The 13,896-nt window shown below is 40.7% G+C and overlaps 1 protein-coding gene across 1 annotated transcript in view; it reads left to right on the forward strand.

The window, feature by feature from the left end:
• Window positions 1-302: 302 nt before the first annotated feature.
• Window positions 303-13,896, forward strand: part of psip1b (PC4 and SFRS1 interacting protein 1b) — a 29,502-nt gene continuing 15,908 nt past the window's right edge. The window contains exons 1-12 of the mRNA XM_080051852.1: window positions 303-417; window positions 2,196-2,310; window positions 2,941-3,005; window positions 4,058-4,193; window positions 5,296-5,740; window positions 6,416-6,600; window positions 6,848-6,952; window positions 8,630-8,851; window positions 11,118-11,178; window positions 11,616-11,856; window positions 12,682-13,046; window positions 13,191-13,603. Of these exons, the coding sequence (XP_079907978.1) occupies window positions 2,227-2,310; window positions 2,941-3,005; window positions 4,058-4,193; window positions 5,296-5,740; window positions 6,416-6,600; window positions 6,848-6,952; window positions 8,630-8,851; window positions 11,118-11,178; window positions 11,616-11,856; window positions 12,682-13,046; window positions 13,191-13,603 (2,322 nt within the window). The 5' untranslated portion in view covers window positions 303-417; window positions 2,196-2,226. The remainder of the gene's footprint in view (window positions 418-2,195; window positions 2,311-2,940; window positions 3,006-4,057; window positions 4,194-5,295; window positions 5,741-6,415; window positions 6,601-6,847; window positions 6,953-8,629; window positions 8,852-11,117; window positions 11,179-11,615; window positions 11,857-12,681; window positions 13,047-13,190; window positions 13,604-13,896) is intronic.

Genomic DNA, 13,896 nt, shown 5'->3' on the forward strand with positions numbered 1-13,896 from the left:
AAAATGGACATTGCCACTCGGAGGGGTCATTTCGTAGTGTCTTCTCCCTGTATACATCCATAAACTCAAATATACAATCTATATAAATCAATAAATATTACAAAACACATATATAAATACATTTGGCAGTAATATCATTATTAAAACTGAAAGAAAACGGTATTTTTAACGTTTTCTAACTAGAATACCGCCCCTTTTCCCAAGTTGGTACAGTCCAGCCGCGTCATCGTTACTGTCCAACTGCAAGGCGGGAAACCACCGATGGTCACGTGACGGCAGTTTGTCTCTTCGGTTTCAACATGGCGGCGGTAAAAAGAAGCGTATCTTAGTAACGAGATAATAAAAAGCCTACAGTTGTGCATAGGAAACACTGACAGTTTTATTTACGCTGCCAGGAGATATTTCGCGGGTTTTTAGGTGAGTACGGCTGATAATATCGCGTTGTACGGTTATTAAAAAGCACCACAGAGCTTTTTGGTTGAGGTATTTGAGCTAGCTAGCTTGGGTTAGCTTCAGTGTTAGCGTGGCTGTGTTTGTAAACAGAGAGCGGACATGTTTGAAAGTAATAACGAAACAGCAGTTTATTTGACAGTTTCACACACACACACACACACACACACACACACCGCTCTCTCTCTCTCTCATACACACACATGTTATACTTGTGAGGACACTCATTGACATAATGCATTCCCTAGCCCCTTACCCTAACCCTAACCATCCAAACTAAATGCCTAACCCCAACCCCAACCCTTACCCTAACCCTAACATAAACCTAATTCATACCTGAACCTTAAAACCTAGTGTTAACCCTCAAACAGCCCTTTAAAGGCCTGTCCTTAAAACCTAGTGTTAACCCTCAAACAGCCCTTTAAAGGCCTGTCCTTAAAACCTAGTGTTAACCCTCAAACATCCCTTTAAAGGCCTGTCCTTAAAACCTAGTGTTAACCCTCAAACAGCCCTTTAAAGGCCTGTCCTTAAAACCTAGTGTTAACCCTCAAACAGCCCTTTAAAGGCCTGTCCTTAAAACCTAGTGTTAACCCTCAAACAGCCCTTTGAAGGCCTGTCCTTAAAACCTAGTGTTAACCCTCAAACAGCCCTTTAAAGGCCTGTCCCAAAGGGAGAACCGTTATTGTTCCTCCCCTAAAGTTGTATTTAATCATCTTGAATGAACTCTGGATTGTTGTCTAAACTGTCGGTGTTAATGTTATGATTTGCTGGTTGGTTTTACTTTTAATTATTAAACGTTTTAAATTAAATGCTTTGTCCGACCACCATTGTTGAGCTCTATATATATATATATATATAACACGTATTTCAGTGACACCGATGGAGGTCAAAAACAGTAATAAAACAATTGATTGATTGATATTTTTATTTAGAACATGCAAAAGAAAAACAGAAAATGTCATACGGAAAATAATGATGTTACACAAAATAGAAAGCATAACTAGATGTGTGTGTGTGTGTGTGTGTGTGTGTGCGTGTGTGTGTGTGCGTGTGTTGTGTGTGTGTGTGTGTGTGTGTGTGTGTGTGTGTGTGTGTGTGTGTGTGTGTGTGTGTGTGTGTGTGTGTGTGTGTGAGAGAGACTAGATACATGAATGACAATCACTTGATAATTGTAACAACATGTTGGAAAAGGAGTGGGACCTATTTATTCTCACCCTTTCTCCGTAACGTATTGTTATGAAGCTTCCTTAGTCATGATTAATATTATTATTGTTAATATTTTAATTTATTAATAAGTTCATATTTGAACTGTTGACAGCAGTGTTGTGGTGATATTTTTATATAAAGTTTGTTTTCTCCCTTTCAGTTTAATTCTCTGTGATCGACAGACAGACAGACAGACAGACAGACACACACACAGACAGACAGACAGACCGACAGACACACACACACACAGACACGCACACAGACCGACAGACACACACACACAGACACGCACACAGACCGACAGACAGACAGACACGCACACAGAGAGACAGACAGACACACAGACATGCACACAGACAGAGAGACAGACAGAGACACACATACAGACACATACAGACACACACACACACACACACACACACACACACACACACAGACAGACAGACAGACAGACAGACAGACAGACAGACAGACAGACTCACAGAGAGACAGCAGTGAATGATGATGTGTTTATGTAAAGTCTATTGTCTCCCTTCTAGTTTCATATCTGTGATCGTGTGAAGCAGCAGGATGCCGGGGAAAGCTGGAGATCACTTCAAACCAGGAGAGCTCGTGTTCGCCAAGATGAAAGGATTCCCTCACTGGCCTGCACGGGTAAGAGAGAGACAGACAGAGAGACAGACAGACAGGCAGGCAGACAGGCACGGAGAGAGAGAGACAGACAGACAGACAGATAGCAAGGGTAAGAGAGATAGAGACAGACAGACGGACAGACAGATAGCAAGGGTGAGAGAGACACACAGACAGAAAGCGTAAGAGAGACAGACAGACAGGCAAACACGCAGACAGACAGACAGACAGACAGACAGACAGACAGACAGCAAGGGTAAGAGACAGAGAGACAGACAAGCACACAGACAGACAGACAGACAGTCAAAAAAAGTCTTAAATAGTCCAAACGAATAATACACAGCCATGTTAACTGGCATGTTGCTAGCTAAGTTGACCCCCTTTATTTACATACATTACCTACATATGTACATTCACTTTACAGAACCTAGGCTTTGTATTGACACTGGAGTTTTTGTAGATCATGAGGAGTTATTCACTGATTTTAACAAAGTGTGTGTGTGTGTGTGTGTGTGTGTGTGTGTGTGTGTGTGTGTGTGTGTGTGTGTGTGTGTGTGTGTGTGTGTGTGTGTGTGTGTGTGTGTGTGTGTGTGTGTGTGTGTGTGTGTGTGTGTGTGTGTGTGTGTGTGTGTGTGTGTGTGTGTGTGTGTTCAGGTCTGCAAATCTGATGATGGATTCAAGAAGCGAGTTCCTGTCTACTTCTTCGGGACCCACCAGATGTAAGAAATGCACTAACCATCAATAATATGTCTATTCATTTTTTATTTATGTTTTTTTTTTAAATTTTTATGCTTTATTGATAGTGTAGAGACAGAGGTGAAATGGGGCAGAGAGGGGAGTGACATGCAGAGAACGACCGCGGGCTGGAATTGAACCCGGGTCCGCTGCTGTCCGAGGCCCATGGGGGGGGCGCCCTACCAACTGAGCTAAGGGCGCCCCCCTGTCTATTAATTGTTAATTGATTAATTTAATGGCCCTCTCAGTCTTCAAAAAAGAACTTAATTTATTTTTTATGTGTGGCCCTTATCCTCTGGGCGGCAGTGGCGAAGTGGGTAGGAAGATTGCCTCTGGAGTGCAGGGTCGGAGGTTCGATTCCCCGCCTACCCGCCACATGTCGAAGTGTCCCTGGGCAAGACACTGAACCCCAAATTGCTCCCGATGGTTCAGAAAGCGCCTTGCATGGCAGCTACTGCCATCGGTGTATGAGTGTGTGTATGAATGGGTGAATGTGGTAAGATATGTAAAGCGCTTTGGGGCTGAGAAAATCGGCTAGAAATGCGCTATATAAGTCAAGTCCATTTACCATTTACCATCTCTACCGTAGATATCCCTGGGTGTAGCCGGTATATCCCTTACTTTGTCGACTCTCCCTGAGATTTCTTAAATTTTTTTTTTAATCCCGGTAAAGGGTTTTTTACTGGGAGTTTTTTCTCAGCCGAGCTAAGGGTGTAAGGGCAGATAGATAGATAGATAGATAGATAGATAGATAGATAGATAGATAGATAGATAGATAGATAGATAGATAGATAGATAGATAGATAGATAGATAGATAGATAGATAGATAGATAGATAGATAGATAAATAAATAAGGGCAGGGTGTCATATTGTATCATATTGTATGAAATGTAAAGCCCACCGAGACAAATCATGTATTTGTGATTTTGGGCTATACAAATAAAACTGATTTGATTTGATTTGATTTGATTTGATTTGATATTAATTGATTGATTGATTGATTGATGAATTGATTTTCCCCCCCTCCCCTCTCAGCGGCCATCTCCCTCCAGAGAACATCGTCCCGTACGTTGGGAACAAGCTGAAGTTCGGCAGCGGCGTCCGGATCAAAGGATTCACCGAGGGCATGTGGGAGATCCAGAACACACCGGGGGTCGGCAGCAAGCTAAAGGTGTGTGTGTCTGTGTGTGTCTGTCTCTGTGTGTGTGTGTGTGTGTGTGTGTGTGTGTGTGTGTGTGTGTGTGTGTGTGTGTGTGTGTGTCTGTGTGTGTGTGTCTGTGTGTGTCTGTCTGTCTGTCTGTCTGTCTGTCTGTCTGTCTGTCTGTCTGTCTGTCTGTCTGTCTGTCTGTCTGTCTGTGTGTGTGTGTGTGTGTGTGTGTGTGTGTCTCTGGCTGTCTGTCTGTCTCTGTGTCTGTCTGTCTCTGTGTCTGTCTGTCTGTCTGTCTGTGTGTGTCTGTGTGTCTCTGTGTGTGTGTGTCTGTGTGTGTGTGTGTGTGTGTGTGTCTTTCTGTCTGTGTGGGTGGGTGTGTCTGTCTGTGTGTGTGTGTGTGTGTGTGTGTGTGTGTCTCTGTCTGTCTCTCTGGCTGTCTGTCTGTCTCTGTGTCTGTCTCTGTGTCTGTGTGTCTCTCTCTGTCTCTAGGTAGAGCTACGAGGAACTTTGAAATATTTCTGAAACAGCAAACGAGACCATCAGTGAAAAGAATGCTATATTTTTTTATATAGTTTTTGTCTAAAGGGGGACGCAAGAACTACCACACTGAAAGTTCCTTGTAGACACTTTAAAGGTGCACTGTGTAATATGACATCATCAAGAAAGTTCTAGAATGCAACGCTCCCTGGGTAACCCCACCCCTTTAGAATAATAACAGAAGCTACAGTGGCCTTCAAGTACAAGAACAATTCTAAATTTTAAACAATGCACCTGATGACATTCCAAAAACATGGATTCCTCCATAAGACTTGCCTGCTCAATGTACAAAATGTAATATTAATATTTGTAATTCTCCGCTCAGGAGGATAATTCAGATTATTGGCAGAGGCGATTTTACACCAATGAGGACATATTTATGAATGAGGATATTGATTTCAGCTAATGAATTACTTAAAATGTTACACAGTGTCCCTTTAAGTTAACAGCGTGAAATCTCAGAATTACATTTTATTTTACTTGATAAATAATGAATATAAATTGTCATTCACGTATTTTTTTAAATTTTAATTAACTATTTAATTTCTGTTTTTAATAGACTTCTATGTTCATTTTCTGTCCTCAGATTCCACAGAAAACTACTCCTGCTAAAGCTGCTTCTTCTTCTGCGAAAAAGACGCCTGCAAAACCGTCTCCTGCTCCTAAAACTACAACTGCTAAAGCTAGTGCTACCCCAAAAACTACAACTGCTAAAGCTAGTTCTAGTGCCAAAAATACTCCTTCTAAACAGACTCCTATTGCTCCTAAAAAAACACCTTCGAAACCAACTTCTTCTTCTGCTACTAAAAAAACACCTTCCACCCCAACTTCTGCTACTAGAACTACAAAAGCTAAAGCTACTATTGCTGCAAAAACTACAAATGCTATAGCTAGTTCTATTGCAAGAACTACATATGCTAAAACAGCTACTTCTTCTGCTAAAAGTACACCTGCAAAACCGACCTCTGTAGCTCAAATTAAACCTTCCACACCGACTTCTGTGACTAGAACTACAGATGCTAATGCTAGTTGTACTGCAAAAACTACAAATGCTATAGCTAGTCCCGCTACAGAAATTACCCCTTCTAAACCGACTTCTTCTACTGCTAAAGATACAGCGGCAAAACCGACTCCTGTTGCTAAAATTACTCCTTCCACACCGACTTCTGTGACTAGAACTACAAATGCTAATGCTAGTTCTACTGCAAAAACTACAGATGCTATAGCTAGTCCTGCTACAAAAACTACACCTTCTAAACCGACTTCTTCTACTGCTAAAGATACAGCGGCAAAAGCTACTCCTGTTGCTAATATTACACCTTCCACACCGACTTCTGTGACTAGAACTACAAATGCTAATGCTAGTTGTACTGCAAAAACTACAGATGCTATAGCTAGTCCAGCTACAAAAACTACACCTTCTAAACCTACTTCTTCTACTGCAAAAGATACACCCGCGAAACCGACTCCTGTAGCTCAAATTACACCTTCCACACTGACTTCTGTGACTAGAACTACAAATGCTAATGCTAGTTCTACTGCAAAAACTACAGATGCTATAGCTAGTCCTGCTACAGAAACTCCACCATCTAAACCTACTTCTTCTAGTGATAAAATTCCTACTGCTACACCCACTTCTTCTTCTACTAAAACTCCAAATGCGGAAGCTAAAATAGCGACCCCCGGCAACCCTGTTGTTGTCATAGCAAAGACTCCGACTAGATCCTCGTCGAGATTTGCTCCACCAGAGAAAACTACAGATTCCAAACCGACTTCTGAACAGACTCTGGCGCCTAAAGATGATGTCATAGCTGCTACAGAGACGGCTGTAAACACACGAAGAAGAAAGTCATCTGTGATCGGTCCTCCAAGTGAAAATACCACAAAAGAAGTAAGGGATTTAGTATGCTGAACACTTGAATACGCTTCTATATAAATACTGTGCAATATAATGGTCACACACATGAAAATATCAAGTGTTAATACACAGCCTAGGCTCCGTAAACAGGCATGTTGCTAGCTACAATGGTCCCTCATTTACATACTAATTTACAGAGCCTAGGCTGTGTATTAACACTGCAAAATCGGTGAATATGTCCTCATGATCTGCTACCTGTCTGTATTGTGTGTGTGTACAGGCCTCGACTCCTAAGGATGATGTCATAGCTACAGAGACGCCTGTAAACACACGAAGAAGAAAGTCAGCTGTGATCGGTCCTCCAAGTGAAAACACCACAAAAGAAGTAAGAAGGGAATGAGGGATGTTTGGACAGAGAAAACGTGTATGTAAATGCTGAATGATGCAGATGAGAATATCCAGTGTTAATACTCAGCCTAGGCTCTGTAAACAATAGCAGTAAAACTAGTGGTGGCTGCTATTACATCTACGGTGCACCACCATCTCTACCATTGTGTCCTTGAGCAAGACACTTAAAGGTGCAGTGTGTAATATGACATCATCAAGAAAGTTCTACAAAGTTCTAGAATGCAACGCTCCCTGGGTAACCCCAACCCTTTCGAATAATAACAGAAGCTACAGTGGCCTTCAAGGACAAGAACAATTCTAAATTTTAAACAATGCACCTGATGACATTCCAAATATGACCCTTTCAAGATGGCGGCACTAGGCCTTGGTCCAAAATATGCAGAAATATGGACATATATGAGACCATTTCTAAGGAAAAAAATAATAATTCAAAACATTTTTTCCAGCTATTATGCACTAAATTAAATGTACTTATGGATATTATAATTACTTTCTACAAAATCTGCTAGGAAATAAAACCCAAAATTCTACACACTGCAGGTTTAACCCCAAAACTGCTCCAGGGGCGCTGTACTATGGCTGACCCTGCGCTCTGACCCCCTTTGGAGTGTGTGTGTCTGTCTGTGTGTCTGTCTGTGTGTCTGTCTGTCTGTCTGTCTGTCTGTCTGTCTGTCTGTCTGTCTGTCTGTCTGTCTGTCTGTCTGTCTGTCTGTGTGTCTGTACTATGGCTGACCCTGCGCTCTGACCCCCTCTGGAGTGTGGGAACTTGAGAGGGGAGATGAGGAAAGATGAATTTTAATGTAGCCTTGTGTTAATTGACTAATAAAGAAAAGCTTAAAGCTGGGGTGGAGGATTTGGGGAGAAAATGGCAGTTGGGATAGAGATTCGAATCCAAATACCTCAACCGCTCCACTTGTTCTCTTTGGTCCCTCCCCTATGGTCCCTCCCTGACACGCTCTACACACCAACAAAGTCGTGCCAAAGTGAATGGACAGTCCCAACAGCCAATAAGAACAGAGAATCGGAGCCTTCTTGCTCTGATTGGTCAAAGTGTACAGCTCATGTTAACTTTGACCAATCAGAAATCACATACCCCAGCTTTAAGTTAAAACTGGCCCATTGAGATTGTAATAAAGCTAAATACTATAAAGCGTTTGTTCCTTTTCGTCTCCTCAGGCGGCTGCAAAAATGTCAAAACCGAAAACACACACACACACACACACACACACACACACACACACACACACAGACACCCACACACACACACACACACACACACACACACACACAGACACACACACAGACACAGACACACACACACAGACACACACACACACCCACACAGACACCCACACACACACACACACACACACACACACACACACACACACACACACACACACACACACACACACACACACACACAAAGAAGATTCAATTTAAACTTCATTCAATTAGCTACAAACCGAATTATCCTTATTCCAGATTCACAGGTCTCAACAAGGTCTTCCATTCTACCAACTAGGTTTAGTAGCACACACACACACACACACACACACACACACACACACACACACACACACACACACACACACACAGACACACATAATAAAGCTAAATACTATAAAGCGTTTGTTCCTTTGTGTCTCCTCAGGCGGCTGCAAAAATGGCGAAACCGAAAACACCGTCGAAAGTTTCTGTGAGTGAAAATACTCAGATGACTCCCGCCAGCAGCGATCCAGTTACTGAAACAACAACAACAACAACAAAAGCAACTAGAAGTAAATCTACAAGCGAAACTCCAACTGCCTCCAGACCCGCTTCAGATACAGAAGGAGCTGCCATAGCAACCAGGAGCAACATAGCTGTCTCCAAGGTAACTGAAAATACACAAGTCAAAGGCAAAATTATTTCTACAGCACATAATAATAATAATAATAATAATAATAATAATAATAATAATAATAATAATAATAATAATAATAATAATAATAATAATAATAGTAATAATAATAATAATAATAGTAATAATAATAATAATAATAATAGTAATAATAATAATAATAATAATAATAATAATAATAATAATAATAATAGTAATAATAATAATAGTAATAATAATAATAATAATAATAATAGTAATAATAATAATAATAATAATAATAGTAATAATAATAATAATAATAATAATAATAATAATAATAATAATAATAATAATAATAATAATTCATTCTATTTGAGGGCGCCTTTCAAAGCACCCAAGGTCACCTTACAGGGCATAGTTAAAAAACAAAATCAACAATGATAAAAAAAAAAACAAGAACAAGACACATTAAAACAATTTACACAAGGGTGGTGAGATGGGTGGTAGACAAGGGTGGAAAAGTGGATAGATAGATAGATAGATAGATAGATAGATAGATAGATAGATAGATAGATAGATAGATAGATAGATAGATAGATAGATAGATAGATAGATACACAGAGACAGACATTTAGAAACAACATCAGGTGACCAAAGTGCTGTACAAGATACAATACAAAACGACATATAAGATACATGAGAAAAAAAAGATAGAAGGAATTTAAACGAAGCATTGTTTACTAGGGCTTTGCAATTAAAGGTGTAATCAGTGATTCTGGAGAACGCTTGTTGTCTAAATCACTTTTTTGTTAAAATCAGTGAATATCTCCTCATGATCCACTTACCTGTCTGTACTGTGTGTGAACTGCATAAAAAAATCCAGTGTTAATACACAGCCCAGGCTCTGTAAACGGGTATGTAAACAAAAGGATGGCCCTTTGTCTATTGCAACATGCCAGTTTACAGAGCCTAGGCTGTGTATTAACACTGGCCTTTTTTTTCAGCGCACACACAGTACAGACAGGTAGCGGATCATGTGGAGATATTCACTGATTTTTGGCAAAAAAGTGATTTTGACAAAACGCGTTCTCCAGAATCACTGACTACACCTTTAACTGCATTTTAATCGCAATTAAAAATTCGAATCCCACAAATTATGAAAATAAGATAATCAACTTTAACTATATTTAAATTTAAGGAAATGAACTGTTAAAAAAATAATAATAATAATAATTAAATTAAAATCACTAAACATTCCGGTATTACACACTGCACCTTTTTAAGAACAAGAATAAACTAAATAAATAACGTTGTTTGGTCAAATTAATGGAAACTAAACTTTGAAACTTTTCTCAGAGAACACAGTGTAGATCGGGTTACCGCCAGTCCAGCAGTCAGCAGGGAAGTCTCATTCATTACAATGGAAGTTTGAGGAACTTTCACTCACACGGATGGATGGATAGATAGATGGATGAATGGATGGATGGATGGATGGATAGATAGATAGATAGATAGATAGATAGATAGATACACAGAGAGACAGCTATATAGATAGATAGATAGATAGATAGATAGATAGATAGATAGATAGATAGATAGATAGATAGATAGATAGATAGATAGATAGATAGATAGATACACAGAGAGACAGATATTTAGATAGATAGACAGACAGACAGACAGACAGACAGACAGACAGACAGGGTTAGGGGTATGAATTAGAGCAACAACATGTAACATTACCACCTTTAAAAAAAAACTGTTTTAAATTGAGAACTTTCAGGGTGTGCGTTAATTCTAGCGTCCCCTTTGGACAAAAGCAGCAGTAGTTGTCTTGACCAGCAATGAAAATATAAATAAGTACAGACATTTCAAGTACTTAAAGCAAGTAAATGTAACTGTTCCACCTTAAAGAAATGTTTAAAAGTGGGTCTAATAATCCAATTTGGGGCGACTGTGGCTCAGTTGGTAGAGCGGGTCGGCTGATGATCAAAGGGTTGGAGGTTCGATCCCCGCCCTGCCACCTGTGTGATAGTTGTTGTGACCTTGGGCAAGACACTTCACCCACCTTGCCTCGTGTGAATGTCGATAGTTAGCCTGCTGCTATCGGTGTATGAATGTGTGTGTGAATGGTAACGTGGGAAAGGAAAACAGGTCTCCCTTGTAAAAGAGTCTTCGGACTCAATGGGATTTACCTGTAGAAATAAAGGTTGAAAAAATAATAATAACTGGAAACATGGAGAAATTATCTTATTTGTTGTTACTTTGTGTTTTTCAGCTGGTCGATACTGATCAGGTAAAGAAGACGACGCCTCCTTGTCCATCTGAGATTTCTCCAGGTCAGTAAAGTCTATTCTCGTCTTATTTATTCTATAATTCTATTTAATTTAATTTAATTATTTTTAGTCCTTTGGAAAACAATATTGATGTTGACATGTTGAGCTGTATAATGTACTGATATCTTGGTCCTAATAAAAAAAAAATATATATATAATTTATTCCAATTTTATTTAAATGTAATGTAATGAAAAATAAATCTGGTTTGGAAGTCACAGAACAGAAATTAAGGGAGACCAAATTTTAAAAAAAGTAAAAAGTTACCTTGTGCCTTTTACACATGATAGTGTACATACAGGGGTGGAGGGGTGGGGCCTTACGAAAAATTTGAAAATACGGTGACCTGTATATTGAACTTTGTGTTTGTTTATTAATGCTTCTCACCAATAAAAATGTGTTTTAAAAAGAAAATTATAAAAAAAAATTGTTATCCCAACAGGCGGCAAAAAACCAACAACCATTGAGGCAAAGTCCACTCCAATACAAACCTCCAAGAACGACAGAACACAGACAGACAGAGAGGAGGAGGAGAATGATGGAGAGAATATGTCTGTACAGAGTGTAGGAGGGAAGAGGAAGAGAGGAGAGGGGGATGAGAGGGAAGAGAAGAAAGAAGAGAAGACGCCAGCGGAGAGCGAAGGAACAAAACGGAAGAAAGAGGAAGAGGAGACAACACCGGGGTTAGTAGAGATTTTTAAGAGTGAAAAAGTAATAAAATATTTGTTAAAATATAAGAATTCCATCAGCATGGAAATCCAGACAGACAGACAGACAGACAGACAGACAGACAGGCAGGCAGGCAGGCAGACAGACAGACAGACAGACAGACAGACAGACTGGTTGCTGGCAAATTAAATGTGCAGCGCCTTTTGGTCTGGACACTCTCCATTGAAGCTCATTAAATATGTCAAGAAATCCTGAGCTACGTTTCAATTGGTTCTATCTGATATGGGCGGGCCAGAGCCCTTTGTATGCAGACAGACAAACAGACAGACGGACGGACGGACAGACAGACAGACAGACAGACAGACAGACAGACAGACAGACAGACAGACAGGTAGGTAGGTAGGTAGAGCCCTATGTGTGAGGCTCTGGGGCGGACGTAACCGGATGACGACAGTGCTGTTCATGAGCCGTCGAAGCCGTGATATTTATTTTTATTTTAATGTTTATTTGACGGGGACAATACATACAACATTGCCACAAAAAAATGGGAAAATGTGATGCATATAAGACGTCTAGCTTCAGCTAATTTGCAGTCTTTGTCCCTGGGTCAGGCTTTAAAATACAATCAAAGATACTGAATACAATAAATGCAGTGATAGAGATAGCGGACATCAAAGATGGCTGCGGATATGTTGTTTGAGTTTGAGACTCCAGTGCTAATACACAGCCGAGGCTCTGTTTTAGTTTTTTTAGTTTTTACAAAAAGTGATTTAGACAACAAGCGTTCTCCAGAATCACCGACTCCACCTCTAACATCAAGCATTTTTCAACTATTCCAGAGTGTGTACCAGCCCTGCACCGGAAAACAGGGGGATGAAGACCAGGAGAGCAGAGAAAGAGAGAGAGAAGGACAGAGGTGGAGAGGAGAAAGCGAGAGAAACAGTTCCAGAGAAAGAGAAAGAAGAGAAGAAAGAGGGAGAGATGGAACCTGTAGAAACGACCGCTGTGCCAAAGTCCATTCCAATAAAAACGTCCAAACAGATCGACAAAAAGACTCACAGAGACACAGAGGAGAAGAATGGAGAGAATACGTCTGTACAGAGTCTAGGAGGGAAGAGGAAGAGAGGAGAGGGGGATGAGAGGGAAGGGAAGAAAGAAGAGAAGACATCTACAATAGACAAACTTTCTCACACAGACGCAGACAGTGGGAAAACGGATGGAGAGAATACACCTTTACAGAGTCTGGGAGGGAAGAGGAAGAGAGGAGAGGGGGATGAGAGGGAAGGAAAGAAAGAAGAAAGCAAGGAAGAGAAGAAGAAGTCTACAATCGAGAAAATCACTCACACAGACGCAGACAGTGGGAAAACAGACGGAGGGAATACACCGTTACAGAGCATAGGAGGGAAGAGGAAGAGAGGAGAGGGGGATGAAACAGAGCAGCACGGAGGAGAGGAAACTGGGAACAAAGGGATGAAGACCAGGAGAGGAGAGAAAGAAACGAAACCAGATGGAGGGCTACAGGAAAGCAAAACAACTATAGAAAATGTTCCTGATAAGACTGTGGACAAGGAGGAACGGAGAGACCAGAAAGAGAAGGAGAGAGGGAAAGAGAAGGAGAGAGAGATGGAGGGAGAGAAAGAGAAGGAGGGAGAGAAAGAGATGGAGGGAGAGATGGAAACAGAAGAAAGGTCTCAGAGTGAAGGCAGGAGGACCAGGAGCTCAGAGAGAGACAGAGGAGGAACCAGCTCAACAGACAACCAGGTGAAACTTTAATATTTATTTTCAAGATTTTCTTTATTTATATAGAAATGGTAAATGGACTTGACTTATATAGCGCTTTTCTAGCCGATTTTGTCAGCCCCAAAGCGCTTTACATATCTTACCACATTCACCCATTCATACACACACTCATACACCGATGGTAGAAGCTGCCATGCAAGGCGCTCTCTGAACCATCGGGAGCAATTTGGGGTTCAGTGTCTCTTTGCCCAGGGACACTTCGACATGTGGCGGGGAGACGGGGAATCGAACCTCCGACCCTGCACTCCAGAGGC

This window comes from Ammodytes marinus (genome assembly GCF_949987685.1).
Source record: "Ammodytes marinus genome assembly, chromosome: 23".
Classification (NCBI taxonomy): domain Eukaryota; kingdom Metazoa; phylum Chordata; class Actinopteri; order Uranoscopiformes; family Ammodytidae; genus Ammodytes; species Ammodytes marinus.